Source organism: Tinamus guttatus, unplaced genomic scaffold, assembly GCF_059628265.1.
Source record: "Tinamus guttatus ecotype Peru unplaced genomic scaffold, ASM5962826v1 Tinamus_guttatus_pri_ptg000432l, whole genome shotgun sequence".
Taxonomy (NCBI): Eukaryota; Metazoa; Chordata; class Aves; order Tinamiformes; family Tinamidae; genus Tinamus; species Tinamus guttatus.
Window position 1 is genome coordinate 789898 of NW_028288966.1, and position 16219 is coordinate 806116.

The window sequence follows — 16219 nt, forward strand, 5'->3', positions numbered from 1 at the left end:
AAAAAGAGAGTTCTAAAGGATTTAATTTTATAATCTTGTTAAAATTGGTTGTGGTATACCTTGATGATTTTTGGTTTCTTTTTTTTTCTAAAGCTCCTCTGTTAAATCTGCTTGTTGATTGTTTCAGGACTTGATTCTCAATATACAGGGAAGATTAATGCAGTCATGGCTGTGTAGAAAGTAGATTTTTCCTCTGTTTTGAAGTAATCTGATGGGTAGATGAAATGTTAAAAAGTACGTCATTGTGTGGATTTTTTGAAGATCACTGTGATGATGATCCAGCATTTGATGATCAAGATCCAGCATGCAACTTCACTCATGTTCTTTGGCTCTGTAGGAAAATCCTGGCTTCAACGGCTATGAAATCAGAAGTAAGATCAGCACTGATTTTACCTGTACCAGCCCAGAGAAATGGAGAAGGGTGTTGATAAGTGAAATATGGTATATCAGATATGTGGATCTTTTTTATTTCAAGATTGTATTTTTTCAGTTCCCTTTGTTTCGCTAAGCTGAAACATATCTAAGCATATCCTGCTCCCTTACAGAAAAAAAAAAAAAAAAGAAGAAAAAAAAGGAAATTATGGAGATTTATAATTTTAATTTAGAAAAAATCTGTCCTCCTCCTTCCAATCTTTCTGTAAAACCTATCCCATTTGTTCTTCATTCCTTGGCAGCCCTGCAGTCAAAACAACACTTCTGCTAATGTTAATTACCCATGACTGTTTCAGAGCATATTCAATAACTGGCCAACCAAAATGACACAAAGATAAAGAAAATATACTGTATCTCCAAGCTCACTGTTCAAAAGGCCACTTATGAATAAACTATCCCTTACATGGCTTTATCTGTATTCTCTATTCTGCATTCAGTGCTCCGAATTTTGAGAGCCAAAATAGTGCTTTATTTCCGATGCTGCTTTTTTCCCACTTCGTTTTGCTTTGTTTTTCCCCAATTTCTCATTATTATTTTCCCCCGAAAGCTTTCTGCCAAGATGAAACATTTAAAGATGTTCACACAGTTAAAAAAAATAGAGCTGGTGAGGCTGATTCAAATGCCAAAGTATGATTCTAGAACAATGTATTTTTAACTTTAGGAAAAAAAAACTCTATATAATTATATCTAGAAACTGCTTATGTATCAGCCTACTTCTACCCTCTGGATAATAGCACCCTAGCTCAGGGTTAAAAGGTGTAGAGAAGATTAGCAAAAATATAGTAACCTTATGATCTTCTTTGCAGTCTTTTGTTCCTCCCATGCTTCCCTGCAAAATAGGAACACATTTTTAGTAAAGTATAAAAAATGGGGATGGATTGATGATGTTAAATTAATATAACCTAATAAATTAAATATTAAAAATCCACTGATGTCATATGAAAAAGCACGTGTTATTAAAACCACATCAACAAGGACAAGAGTGATAAACGTTTTAGCTGACTGCTTAGTTCTCTTTAGCTGTTTACTTATTTGCAAAGGTTCATCTGTTTCTTGATATTAAATCCACAGCAGGTAAGTGATGTCCTAAATAGAGGATTACAATTTTGTTGTGAGGCTAAAGGAAGAAGATCAGGTGGACTCCTGCTTTTTTCTTCGAAAAGAGGTTAAAAGGGTGAAGTACACAGTACGTGTACTTTAGCAATCAAATGGTTCCTACTGTTTTATTTTGACTTAAAATTAGACCTATTACGAAAACTAACTATAAAAATATCACATTCCTATTCCACAAGATGTACCTCAGAGCCTCCGATCTAGCACTTGGTGCACGATCAGAGGATAGAAAGGACTGTCAGACGTCTAATGACCACTGTGCATATGGCGTTGCAGTCACTAGAGTGACTGGCACTGCTGCTGATGCATTTTAGGATTGCACAGATGTCCCTACTCTCAGCTGGCCTTCCATGGTTCCCTCACATTCCCCCACTCTGTGACACACAGCCCACTAGGCATGACCCTGTTGCAGATAGTTAGGGTCCGGCGGCCGGAAGATATTGTGCTGTACGGAAAGATAGGGCCGCTAATAGCCAATAGTGTTAGTTTATGATGTAAGCAGACGGATGTGACGTTGTAAACCAAGCTATATAACACCTTGTTACCCATCAATAAAGGCCATTTGCCGTCCACCACATTGGTGTCAGCGAGCTGATAGCCCGAGCGGCCTGGGGGTGGTCGCCGTGCCGTTCCTGAACCAGGTCGCCACGCCGCTTGAACGGCAACAAGTGGTGCCGAAACCTGGGATCATCGCCTGGACGGGTGAACGGAGGCCGGAGCGGCTGGACCAGCCCGGCGGGGAGGACGCTCCCGGACCAACAAGGAGGATGGAAGCCCTCGTGAAGGTCGTATCGCAATTACATAAATATTGGGGGATTGATTGTAAGCCAAAAGATTTTACTCTCGCTGTTGCGAGGCTTTAAAAATTAAGGTTATAGACCAGCCGGTGGATATTCTCCACCCTGAAGTGTGGGACAAATGTACCAAGGCATTAGCCGAGGAGACGATGTCTTCGGGTTGTGGGAAAAACCTTAAGGCTTGGGAAAAAGTTGTACAGGCATTGCAGAAAGCTATGAAAGAGCAGGAGACCTGGGTGGCGGTAAAGGACTGTTTGTTGGCCACCTCGAAAATGGGAGTCGGGGCAGCCGCACAGACTTTGCACCCCCCAGATGATGGCGATTCTGCTGAGCCTAAAGATCTGCAAGAGGGCGATACGTCCCCTCAATCCCCGAACCCCGTCCCGCTTACAGAGGAGCAGAAACAGCCGAAATCTGTTTGGAGCGAGCTAGCCAAGGAAGCTAGAAATATCAAAAAGAAGTCAGACCTTGGGGAAGTCTGGGTCAGGCCACCACCCTATGCCCCCCAAAATGGCGCTGAGCCACAAGAAGGGCGGGGCGAGGATGCTCCCGGCGGGAACAGACGGGAACCGTTAGATAAACAAGAGGGGAAGAAGAACAAGAACAGACGGGAACCGTTAGATAAACAGGTGGGGGAGGAGAACAAGGAGGAGAAAGGTGGTGGGGGTGACCGGACAGGTGAGGGAGGCCCGAGTGAGGCGCTGAGAACCAATCAGAGCGGCCATTTGAAAAAACGCGCTTCCGTGAGTAGGAGGCGGGGCGAACCAAGGAGGGGGGAACAGCCCGCCCGCAACGGAAGTGGGCGGGGCCGGAGCCCAACGAAAAAGTACCGGAGCCCGGAAGTGACCAGTCAGTTGAGTTCCGGCTCTGGCTCTGGCTCCAGCTCCGGCTCAGACACTGCTGAGGACGAGTGGCTCACGACTGATTCAAACTTAAGGAAGGAGAAAAAGAAGGTACACAGAACTAAGAGCCAGAGAACTAAGAGCCAAAATATTCCCATTCGAATTAAAGAAAAACCGCAAAAGGAAGAAACCCCTCTCACGGACTGGAAGGAAATAAAGATCGCATGTGCCGAGTGGGCCCCATCGGCCGCGCTAGCGTTCCCAGTCCGGGTGACGGAGGCAGGACAGAGGGTCTACTTGCCGATAAAATGTAAGGACGTACAAGCGATTGTTAAAGCAATTGCAGATAAAGGGATTAATTCTGCTATGGTCTCAACCCTCACAGATGGTATCTTCGGGGGGGACGATATGCTCCCGTTTGATATAAAACAAACTTGTAGGCCAATCTTTGATGGAGCAGGGATGATCGTTTTCAGACAAGAATGGGAAGACAACTGTACGAAGTGTTTAGCCCAGGTAACCGGGGTGGATCATCCATTACACGGCTCCAGCCTGCAGCAGTTAATGGGTAAAGACCCAGCAATGATCACCCCCCAGGCACAGGCCCATGGCCTGCGGGCCCATGAAATTATGTCAACTACTCGTGCGGCCAGAGAAGCTATTCGAACAGCCTGTAGAGTTGTTGCCAGACCATCGCCATGGTCCTCAATAAAGCAAAGTGAAAGTGAGAGCTTTACACGATTTGTAGATCGTCTCCAGGCAGCGGTCGACTCTTCGGCCCTGCCTGCGGAGGCAAAAAGCCCGGTCGTAGCGGAATGTTTACGCCAACAATGCAATTCGGCAACCAAAGAAATCTTGCGATCATTGCCGGCGGGGGCAAGTATCGCAGACATGATTAAGCATGTTGCAAAGGAAGAGCATCTGACCCCAATTCAGGTGGCTGTTCACACCGCAATAGCCAACGTAATGGCTTGTTCTAAATGTGGCCAGGCAGGCCATGTTGCAGTAAACTGCCCTTGGCTGGGGGACTCGCTGGCAGCGCTCCCCCCATGCCAAGATCGACCCAAAGGTCACTGTCAGGAAAGATGGCAGAGTCAAGTGGTGCCCGCTTAAGTCTATTAAACCAGACCTTCAAGATAAAACTAATGAAAATTGTGAGTTTCTGTTCACAGGACCGGATCATCGGACGCCCCAGTGACAGGCGTCCCGCCCGAGCCTGTGAGTTCCACGCCGACCGAATCCAGAAAACAACAAAACAGCCTCTGCAAGAGGGGGCCGCGATGCCTTTGCGTGATCTTAATTTTGCAGCTTGTCACTATAGGACAGGTAGAGTCACACCAGCCCTTTAAATGGATACTTGAACAGATGGAACAATCTCGAGCAATTAGTACAAAAGTAACTACAGGGTCACCAGTTTTCAGTGTCACGCCTTGCCAACCAGCACCCATTGAACCCTGTTCCAAACGCAGCTGGTACGAAAATTGGTTCACTGGTTCGCCGTGGTTAACCACCCTGATATCCACCTTGATAGGGCCGATAGCAATGATCATGAATGACACTGATCTTTGGACCCTGTATGTTGAATAAGTTCATGCCGTTTGTCAAGAGTCGGCTAGAGAAGGTTAACATCATGTTAGTAGCACGCCGACAACTGCTTTAAGAATATATCCACTCAGTATTATCCCCAAGTTATCCCAAGGTACACCCTATTTCTATACTGCGGTATTACCTGTCATCCTCTACCTTCTACGTGCCTTCTTCTTTGTGCCTTATGTTTTATGTCAAGTTTATGATACATAGTTTTAAGATTGTTATAAACTATAAGAATAGAGCAATAATAAGAATAAGTGATCACAATAAGATAATAGTAAAATAGTTGTAGAGAAATGCTGTGCTGAGAATCTGCACTGTGCTGGGAATCTGCACTGTGCTGGGAATCTGCACCACCTGCGCCTTGCTGATAATGTACTGGGGAGTGTTAGTGAGTTGTCCTTGGCCGGCTGGGAATGGGGAGCTATGTGGGAAAGAGTAGTTAGCCGTTTTGGGTAAACAACTTTGCAGAGCTGGGAAAGAGCCTATGCAGCCGGGACATAGCAACCTCCCTAGCAACCAATCGTAGTTAACCTGGATATCCCTCAGATGCTTGTAGGTATAAATATATGTGCACTTCCGCTAATAAACGGAGCAAGATCTAAACTCATATTGGGATCGTGTCTTGTAATCCGGCTCGGCTCCCATAAAGGCCTGTGCAGTTGTCCTGCGCCTGGTTCCAACATCTGGCGCCCGAACAGGGACCCAACGGCAGGGTCGTCGGGATCTGGCGGCAGGAAGGTGCTGTGGCAGGTCGGAGATCCTGGATAGCCACGGCTGACGGGGGAAGATCCGCGGGCGGAAGATCCGGGGTCACCGCGGCTTGACGGAGGATCGCGGAAAATCCAGGGTCACCACAGCGTGACGGAGGATTGAGGAGCTGGGAAGCGGCGTCCGGTGTGAGGTACCCACACCGCCGGGACAGTGCTGGGCACAGGGTCTAGGGGCGGGGGCGGTTGAGCCGTCGGGGCCCCTCCGCGAAGACCGCCTTAACCATGGACTGGGGGGCGGCAACACAGCTGCTATTGTATATTCTCGCCAAGCGAGAGGCGGTTGTGAGTACAAAGAAACTCTATGAGTTGTTACGATGGGCACAAGAGATGGGACATCTGCAAACTCTGGAACTTATGTATAGTGCCACTGAGTGGCAGGAGATAGGAGACTCTCTCTGCGATGCCACCATTGGGGGTAGTAAAACGGCTAAGGACACGGGTTGTACGTGGCAAGAAGTAATGATAGCGAAGGTCCTCCTCACTCCCGCGCAATATCTGTTATGGGAACGGGAGTGGGAGAAACAAATCCAAGAGGTGGTGAACGCACGTAACATCTCGGGAGATCCGTTGTGTGGTGTGACTGGGCAGATGCTTATGGGACGGGATCTCTATGGTGACCCCGCGACTCAGCTAACCTACTCGATGCCCATGTATAATGCTTCACGGAAGCAGGCGCTGTTTTTAGTGCCGTCAGAACGAAAGGCCCCATCATTTACGATAGTGAAGCAGGGATTGCAGAAGTCCTACGGAAATTTGGTGAATAGGCTCATGCAATCCCTGGAGCAAGCTACTGAAGAACAGACCCTCTGCAAGCTTTTGATCTGGTGCAGAGAGAATGGGTTCAAAGCCGAGGCCCACCTAGTATTCAAATCCGATGTGAAAGCCAAAAGCAAAGTGGCCGCCGGAGTCATGTCCGCCTTTGCGAGCACTTCAGGACCGGGACCGCCACGCCACCGACAACGGCTGGTGTTTGGAGATCCATCGCCAAACCCCCCGCCCGTGCCTGCCCCGGTGCCTGCACCTGCGGTGCCTACACCGTCTGTGCCCCCGCTTCCGGACCCCCCCCCATCGTGCCTGAAGAACGGCCTGGCTGGGTCCAGGACTTGTTAGATAACCTCAAAAAAAAAAAAAAAGAAGGGGCGAATAAAGTGCGAATGAGATCAAGGAGACTTATGTTGCTGAAGGCTTGATGAAAGCCAGGAGGGAGGTGCAGAGGAATTTGATTCATCTTTTAAAAGTGGGGGTTGTAGAACTGTAATGCTTTAAGTGAGGACGGAAACCGTTATTAGGGCTATTGTTTCTATTTGCTATGTTCATCTCTATTATGTGTTGTGTCCTTTGTATATTGATGCTGACACGAGGTATGGTTGAAAGCTGGAAATTTGTATGATCCGTAGAGTCATAAAACTGTTGTGCGAAATAGAATCCAAGATCTTAAGAAAGAAGATGCTTGCCTGCCCAGGCTGAGAGATAAGGAGCGCGGAGGCGGCTGCTTAGCCAGGCTCATAGCTGACTCCTCCGAAAGCAGTTGAAGGTGGCTGCTCGACCGGGCTTGTAGCCAACTTAACTGCAAACATCCTCTAAATTAATTTGAAGGTCAAACACCCGAGAGGGAGGGAGATGAGAAAGGCAGGACCCTCAGACTGACAGCTGGGACCACTTACTGGCATGCGCACTTGCGCACCCAGGAGGGAAGGTTATGTGACTGAAGGCGGAGTTTGTCCGCCCCCTGGTCTGCCTGCTGGCACGTACTGGCCCTACGTGGCAGGATGCACCGGGCGTAAACAGACAGTGCAGAGAGAGGCGGGGTGAGACTCCTAACACTGAGACCCACGTTGTCTCTGCGGGGACGCCCGTGTAGGGTATGGCGCTCGGAAGATCTCGCGATGTACGGGAAGAATAGGGAACTAAGGCATATGCCATATTAGGTAAAGAGCAACGCTTATTGGCTATATAGGCATGCTTCCGCCTTTGCTACCTTTATAAGATCCAGCCTGCGTATATTAAACGCCATTTGCAGCATCCTCATATTGGTGTCTGTGCTCTCTGGCCCAGGCACGGGTTGGACGTGCCTGGCCGCCTCGGCAGACGGAGTCGATTGCCAATGTCAGGCAACAAGTGGTGACCCCGACGTGATACTCCGAGGCGGCGGACCGTAGGCGGTCGAGGGATCCAGATCATGGAAGGGATAATCAAGGTCGTATTATCGTGTGCTCGTGAATGGGGGATTTCTATGAAATCGAACGCAGTTAAGAGCTGCATTGAGCGGCTCCTTGAAGAAGGGGCGGTTAACAGTGCCGGGGAAGTTTTATTCCCCCAGCACTGGCAGAGATGTACCACCGCGTTAACGGAATATGGTATGTCTAAAGGGAGTGCGAAAGATCTAAAGACATGGGGAGTGATACGGCAGGTCCTCCAGAGAGCAAGGGAGGAGAGGGAGACTTGGAGGGCAGCACGGGAGGCACTCGGGAAGAGCGAAGCAGTGGGAGTGCAGACAGAGGCTGATGAACAGACCCTCTGCAAGCTTTCGATCTGGTGCAGAGAGAATGGGTTCAAAGCCGAGCCCCACCTAGTATTCAAACCCGATGTGAAAGCCAAAAGCAAAGTGGCCATCGGAGCCACGGCAGCCTTTGCAAGCACTTCAGGACCGGGACCACCACGCCACTGAAAACCGCTGGTGTTTGGAGATCCATCGCTAACCCCCCTGCCCGTGCCTGCCTCTGTGCCTGCACCTGCGGCGCCTACACTGTCTGTGCCCCCGCTTCCGCTTGTTAGATCGCCTTGAAAAAAGGAGAAAGGGGGGCTGGGAAGAGAAGGCGAATGAGATCAAGGAAACTTATGTTGCTGAAGGCTTGATGAAAGCCAGGAGGGAGGTGCAGAGGAATTTGATCTGTCTTTAAAAGTGGAGGTTGAAGAACTGTAATGCTTTAAGTGACGACGGAAACCGTTATTAGGGCTATTATTTCTATTTGCTATGTTCATCTCTATTATGTGTTGTATCCTTTGTATATTGATGCCGACACGAGGTATGGTTGAAAGGTGGAAATTTGTATGATATGTAGAGTCATAAAACTATTGTGCAAAATAGGATCCAAGACCCTGAGAAAGAAGATGTTTGCCTGCCCAGGCTGAGCGATAAGGAGTGCGGAGGCGGCTGCCCAGCCAGGCTCAGAGCCGACCTCCTCCAAAAGCAGCTGAAGGCGGCTGCTCGACCGGGCTTGTAGCCAACTTAACTGCAAACATCCTCTAAATTAGTTTGAAGGTCAAACACCCGAGAGGGAGGGAGATGAGAAAGGCAGGACCCTCAGACTGACGACTGGGACAATTTACTGACATGCGCACCTGCGCACCCAGGAGGGAAGATTATGTGACTGAAGGCGGAGTTTGTCCGCCCCCTGGTCTGCCTGCTGGCACGTACTGGCCCTACGTGGCGGGATGCACCGGGCTTAAACAGACAGTGCGGAGAAAGGGGGGGTGAGACTCCTAACACTGAGACCCACGTTGTCTCTGCGGGGACGCCCGCTGAGTTGGGAGCCTGTCAGCAACCCTCTCATCTGCCAACTCAAGAGAATGTTCAGGCTCAGTGTCCTGCCGACAAGTATTACCTCACGAGTAATTAGTCATACTTTGCTTCTTTAACGTGCTTTCACCTGAATAGCCGTAGCCACTTTGTTCTGTGTGATTATTGCCGAATCCAAAGCCCATTCGCAACCTAATTGGCAGCGAGGATGGGATTAGGCAATTGAGACAGTGGAACTCACTAGAGGAGTGCACAGCTACGTGAGGTCGTGCCACTGGATGGAAATTGTGTTTGTGCTGTTTGTATCTGTGGTTTTTAGATCTTTATTGTGTAACATATATATCAGCAGAGAGGGCTGAATAAGCACAACAAGTAAGTCCAGAATTTGAAAACGGTAAAGTCAGGAATAACTCAGACTATGGTGTTCCCCCCCCACCTCCCCCGCCCACATGCCCCACCGATGGAGGACTGGGAGCTGTACTCTGACTTGTATCCTTGGAAAGAGACTAGGGAAGTACTTCAGCATGGGAAACAAGAATGAAGCGACGGCCAAGCTCCAGTGCAACTGACACGGAAGGACCTACAACAGTCCTTACAAATTGTAAAAGCCTCAATGCTACTGGAGCGGGCGCCTCCTTAATATACAGAAATCCCAAGCAATTTCTGGGGAGGAAACCAAATTGAAGCTATGCAAACATAAATAGAAATGGAAATCGAGAACCTTTCAAAATGATTCGGACATCTTAATAATCGATTTAAAAGATTGTTTTTTCACCATACTATTACATCCTGAGGACCATGACATAGTGGAACATATGAACCAAACGCTGAAACGCCAGCTACGAAAAACGAAAAATTGGCAAGAGCAGAATATGCTTTAAAATTTTGAGATTGCCCCAGGATGGCCTAGTCCCTCTGATGGTCAAACACAGGGCTGGGCTAAAGGGAGGCCTGACAGAAGTAAAGTCGGGTCCGTGTAAGGTGATGCTGAGAGACTGGAACACGGGAAACTGGATGGGACCTTTGGACTTGATAACCTGGGGAAAAGGGTATGCTTGTATCGTTACAGATACTGGAACCAGATGGGTGCCAGCAAAAATGGGCGAGACCTTGGCTGGAAGCAAACTCACATACATCAAACGTAGCAGGCAGGCAGCTGGTACCCTAGCTGTGGAAAGTGTGAGCCTGCAGAAGAACAACATGGGAGGAAGAAGTGTTACTGTTATTATTAGCTGTATATTGTGGCTTTTAGGAGGTAATATTACTTTTAACGCTGTTATAGAAGCTGATGCTACTTTTAACACTAATGGATATGTTATGCTACTTAGGCGTATTGTTAATTATACCCAAATTAAGAGTTGTTGGCTTTGTGGGACAGCGGATCAATTGATGCACTGGTGTTAGGTATTCCTCAAAGCAACTGGACAGAGCTGAATCCATATAGCCTACTCAATACATCATATCAGTGCACACAGGAGAATGTATGGGCGGGCACGCCAATAGCCATCATGCTGGAGGAGGCGCTGCAACAGCGCAGCACCACAGCCTCCATAGTCCATGTGAGAAGTCATGCCAGTATACAGGGATATTATCAGGAAGGCAACAATAAAGCTGATGCAGCAGCCAAGGGTGTATGGACAATAACACAAGCTCGTGCTATACACGAGCACCTCCACATAGGAGCGAGAGCCCTTGCAAAGCATTGCAACATTCCCCTTGCAGCAGCCAGGGATGTGGTAGCCACTTGCCCGTATTGCCAACGATCGACTCTATGGGGTGCTGGGGTGAATCCCCGTGGCCTAAAGGCAAATCAAATCTGGCAGTCAGACTTCACATTATGCCCTTTATTCAAACCACGACCCTGGTTAGCAGTTACAGTGGATACATGCAGTGGACTGATCATAGCCACACAACACCAGAGGGTTACTGCGCGTGCAGCTCACCAGCATTGGATAACGGCTATAGCATGGTTAGGCGTTCCGCAAATAATCAAAACAGATAACGGCTCCTGCTTCACAGCCCAATCTACGCAAGACTGGGCTGACAAATGGGGAATTCAACTGCAGCACGGAATTCCCCACAATAGCCAAGGACAGGCAATTGTAGAGAGAGCAAATCAAACCCTCAAACAAAAAATCAAGATCCTTGGGGAGGGGGAAGGTCATACCCAAAGAATTCCCAGTATGAAGCAACCAGAAATTTTGATGCGAGCGCTATATTCGCTGAATCATTTCATTCGTGGAAATGAGAACAAGGCACCAGTGGATAAGCATTGGGCGGTCGCAGCTATAGAGGATGGGCCCCCAGTTCTGGTCAGGTTCCCAGAGAAAGGGATATGGGAGTCTGGGTGGAACTTGGTAACCCAGGGAAGGGGCTACGCGGCCGTAAGACAGCAGGAGGTAGTGAAATGGGTACCCGCAAGGTGGATAAGACCGAACCTCAAAACTCATGGCAACTATGAGCTTACCCCTACAGGAACAGCTGATGGGACGACCCCCACAACCCATACACCTCAGTGATGGAGGATTCGACTGGACCCCGACCTCCTAAGAAAGCACCTTGTCCGGTTGAAAAGGAAACAGCAAAACAAACAATCGACATGGCAAGACGAGGAAAGGCTCTCTTTGCATTACCCTGCTGATACAGGTTGTATGGAGTCGACCAGGAAACACAGAATCCTAGGCCCGACAATGGGCGAGAGGCGCATCCCATTATTGCCTCCCCACCGGGGTGGAAAAAGGGGAAAGTCCTGATCTCAACCTGTGTTGAAAATGTTGCAGTTTGAAAGCCGTAGTGGTAATGGTGGGGGGGGAAGGAGGTATCAAAAAAGGTATCGGATTCACGAACAGTCTGTCAACTGTAGGTCCGATTGCCCCCCACCTCAAACAAATAGTCGAGTTCACAAACAGTGTGATTTATTCAAGTGCAGCATTTACAAAGCAGGTTTCGGATGTTAGTACAGGAAATTCTCTACTAGAGCATGGGGTTTTTAGCTAGCTCTGATGTACAAATATGCAATCATCACTCACCCCAGAAAATGGGAGAAGACGTCCAGTCTCGAGTCTCCTCGGGCAGCGTCCCGGCGCAAGGGGAGGGAAGGGGGCTCAGCCTCTCGACTGACCCAGGAGTTACGATGAATTCTTCCCTCCAGACTTTTCACCCTTAGTTCACCTTTTATACTTTTCTTTACATTCAGGTGGAGATTGAGTGACTAAAGTCATACTTAACCTTGTTGTTGATTGGTGGAAAAGTTTCTCGCTTTCATTTAAAGGTACAGTCAACCGAAAATCTAAAGCGCATGCTCAGTGAGGGGTGGTCGTACCTCGGAGGCGGGTAACTTCTGAGATGGAGGTACGGTTTTCACATTATAATGAGCAAAGTTCGAGCAAAGTTCATCATTTGCCACTTTTGCTGGCTCAGCACCGGACTTGTTATCGTATATCTCTCATTAGACAGCCACTGTGCAGCTTATCAGCAGCCCAGCAAAGGGAGTGCAACAGAGTTTGGCCGCGGAGCTTTCATCCCGCTCCATCCTCCGTTACTCCCTTTCGCAGCTGCGAGGAGGGCAGATTGCGTTGCCCAGGGAACCGTGGAGGAGCAGAGTCCGCGCATACCAACCATCCTGGAAGTGGCAACTGTGTAGCACCCCAAGCAGGCCTCTGTAATGCCAGAGCTATGTGAGGCCCTAGTTTTCCTCTCAGTTCCTGCTTTCAAACAATTCTTCTACAAACGCTCCTTCCACACAATCCACTAACATGCTTTGCTTTTGTAAGCTTTGTGGCTCCGCTAACAGATAACGCTTTATGCAAATTAATGGCACGAAGAGCAGCAAATCTCACAATACTGCCTAGTGGGACAGTGTATGGGGAATCATGGTCACCATATGGGTCATATGTTAATGTGACATACTGCTCCCATCATGTGAATTTCACAGGGTACCTAGAGATAGTCACTCAGAAGGCTCAGAAATGGGAGAGAAAGATTACATCAGACCCCTCTGCCACCTATGAAAGTTATAATACAATAAATATAGGCAGAGGTGTGGGAAGATTTAGCTACGGGGATGATGAAGGAAACAGGGAGTGGATTATACCCGAAGACTTGTTTAGACACTCAGGTACAAGATGGACGAACGGTACTATAATTCTCCCCACCTGAAACGTTTCCTGCTCTAGCGCGCTATGCTTGCTGGCTGCTGCATACCTACCACCAGACAAAATACCCCTAACCCTTGTAAAATTTTTTGCCCCCATGTCACCTGGTGTCTTTTTACCGAGTAATATGAGCGAGGCACCATTCCTCGTCCTGGTGAATGCTAATATTACTTGCCTCGGCCCGATTTTAGGATCAACAGGGCTATACAAAATTCAAAGCTCGACCTGTCACTTGTTGCGGACGAATAAAGCAGTAAACACGTTGTCTCAACAGATAGCAGCAGGTTTTAGGGATGTCAACAAGATACTCAAAGCACATCACGAGGCCATCAACGTAATCTTCGAGATTCTCCAGGTGGGGGGAGGCCGGTCCAGAACATTCAAAAACCTAAAATTTTGTTGCCTGACCACAAAAGACTACGAGAAGATCGACAAGAGGTCGGAGGACATTCAAAACGTAGGATCAGATCTGCTACAGATGATAAGACGTAACCCAGGAAACTGGAGATGGCTTGAGAACATAGGCAACAGTATCTGGACATGATTACTATCCTGGCTCAATTGAATTGATTGTGGAAGCTTGGGTTGATTATCATTATGGTATTGATTGGTGTCTTTTGCGGCATGCCTATTTTGTCATGTATAACCCAGTATGTATTGCATCAGCTACGACGCTCACAGAAACAAGGCAGTCACAATGTACGCTATCAGCAGCTTGTTCAAAGTAGTGATATTTAGGATATTTAGATTAACATGGGGGGGGGGAGATGTAGGGTACGGCGCTCGGAAGATCTCGCGATGTACGGGAAGAATAGGGAACTAAGGCATATGCCATATTAGGTAAAGAGCAACGCTTATTGGCTATATAGGCATGCTTCCGCCTTTGCTACCTTTATAAGATCCAGCCTGCGTATATTAAACGCCATTTGCAGCATCCTCATATTGGTGTCTGTGCTCTCTGGCCCAGGCACGGGTTGGACGTGCCTGGCCGCCTCGGCAGACGGAGTTGATTGCCAATGTCAGGCAACACACCCGCCGAGTTAGGAGCCTGTCAGCAACCCTCCAATCTGCCAAATCGAGAGAATGTTCAGTCTCAGTGTCCTGCCGATAACCAGTGGAACTCACTAGTGGAGTGCACAGCTATGTGAGGTCGTGCCACTGGACAGAAATTGTGTTTGTGCTGTTTGTGTCTGTGGTCTTTAGATCTTTATTGTGTAATATATATCAGCAGAGAGGGCTAAATAAGCACAACAAGAAAGTCCAGAATTTGAAAGCGGGAAAGCCAGGAATAACTCAGACTACGGCGTCCCCCCCCACCTCCCCCGCCCACCCCCCCCACCGATGGAGGACTGGGAGCCGTACTCTGACTTGTATCCTTGGACAGAGCTTAGGGGAATACTTACTAATTGATTTAAAAGATTGTTTTTTCACCATACCATTGCATCCTGAGGACCATGACATAGTGGAACATATGAACCAAACGCTGAAATGCCAGCTACGAAAAACGAAAAATTGGCAAGAGCAGTATACGTTTTAAATTTTTGAGGTTGCACCAGGGTAGCCTGGTCCCTCGGATGGTCAAGCATAGGGCTGGGCTAAAGGGGGCCCTGACAGAAGTAAAAACGGGTCCCTGTAAGGTGATGCTGAGAGCCTGGAACACGAGAAAATGGACGGGAGCCTTGGACTTGATAACCTGGGGGAAAGGGTATGCTTGTGTCATTACAGATACTGGAACCTATGGGTGCGCTACAGCCAGGGATTCCATCCCCTGCCATGTTACCTCAGGGGTGGGATCTATTGATTGTGGATTTAAAAGACTGTTTCTATACCATTCCCTTACATCCGGAGGATTCCTCGAGGCTCACCTTCACGCTACCTTCGGTGAACCATGCAGAACTGGCACAGCGTTTCCAGTGGGTCGTCCTGCCTCAAGGTATGCGAAACATGTGTCAGATGTTTGTCGCTGCTACCTTACAGCCTCTCCGACAACGATGGCCTGATACCATCATCTACCACTATATGGACGACATCCTGTTTGCCCGAAAAACTCGATTCACGACAGAGGATGAGGAAGCGCTTGCCAACACATTCAGCAGCTCCAGTCTGGTCATCGCTCCGGAAAAGGTACAGCATACTAGCCCATGGAAATACCTTGGCTGGGTTATTACAGAATCCACAGTCGCTCCTCAAAAGGTTACCTTACATGTGAATCTACGTACACTAACTGATGTGCAGACCCTAATGGGAGATCTACAATGGGTGCGTTCATTGCTGGGTATTTCTAATGAGGACCTTGAGCCACTACGTCCTTTGCTCAAAGGTACAGACGCTGGGAAGCCGATTTCGCTCACGCCAGCGCAGCAAGCCTGTGTCGAACGATTAGGGAAGTTAGTAGCTACGCGCTTATGCCCGCGGTATCTTCCAGGATTGTCTTTGCGCCTTCTCATTCTTTCACGGGAGAATTCCCTCACGGCGGTAGTCATGCAGTGGCAAAAGAAAAAAGGGGGAGAAGACTACCTTGCAGTTTTAGAATGGATTTTCTCCTCAGTTCAACCGTGCAAGAGTGTGACCCCTCGGTTGGAAGCGGTGGCTCACATGGTCCGCCGTGGGAGAATTCGGGTGCTGGCAATCTCAGGGGGTGAGCCGGCGGCGATCCACCTTCCCCTGCAGGCGGCAGATTTGGAGTGGGCCCTGTGGCACTCCACTGCGCTGCAGCTAGCGCTCCTGGAGTTCCCTGGGGAGGTGACTTCGGAAAGGCCTGCAGGAAAGCTTGGCCACTTCCTTACCAGCTATTCGTGGGTAGAAAGACCAAAGTGTGTAGAAAGACCTCTGCGTGATGGCCTCACGGTGTTCACGGATGCAGGGAAATCTTCCAGAAGGGCGGCCATCACCTGGAAGGAGAAAGACCTATGGAAAGCCCACACCCTACAAGCGGTAGAAGGTGACTCGTTGCAGACTTTAGAATTGGCAGCTGTCGCATGGGCGCTGATGCACTGGA

At 48.6% G+C, this 16219-nt stretch overlaps 1 protein-coding gene across 1 annotated transcript; it reads left to right on the top strand.

The window, feature by feature from the left end:
* Positions 1–359: 359 nt before the first annotated feature.
* On the top strand, positions 360–15604 carry LOC148593199 (uncharacterized). The gene is made up of 6 exons (XM_088531755.1): positions 360–371; positions 1473–1506; positions 3021–3252; positions 3313–3853; positions 14947–15345; positions 15542–15604. Exons 1-6 carry the CDS (start codon positions 360–362, stop codon positions 15602–15604), a joined length of 1281 nt encoding a protein of 426 aa, XP_088387881.1.
* Positions 15605–16219: the final 615 nt, after the last annotated feature.

Excerpts from the sequence above, each read along its gene's own strand:
- LOC148593199 (XM_088531755.1), top strand. Across the intron at positions 1,507-3,020 it reads TGATATTAAATCCACAGCAG|GTGAGGGAGGCCCGAGTGAG; the intron begins GTAAGTGATGTC and ends GTGACCGGACAG. Across the intron at positions 3,854-14,946 it reads CCAGAGAAGCTATTCGAACA|ATACTGGAACCTATGGGTGC; the intron begins GCCTGTAGAGTT and ends GTGTCATTACAG.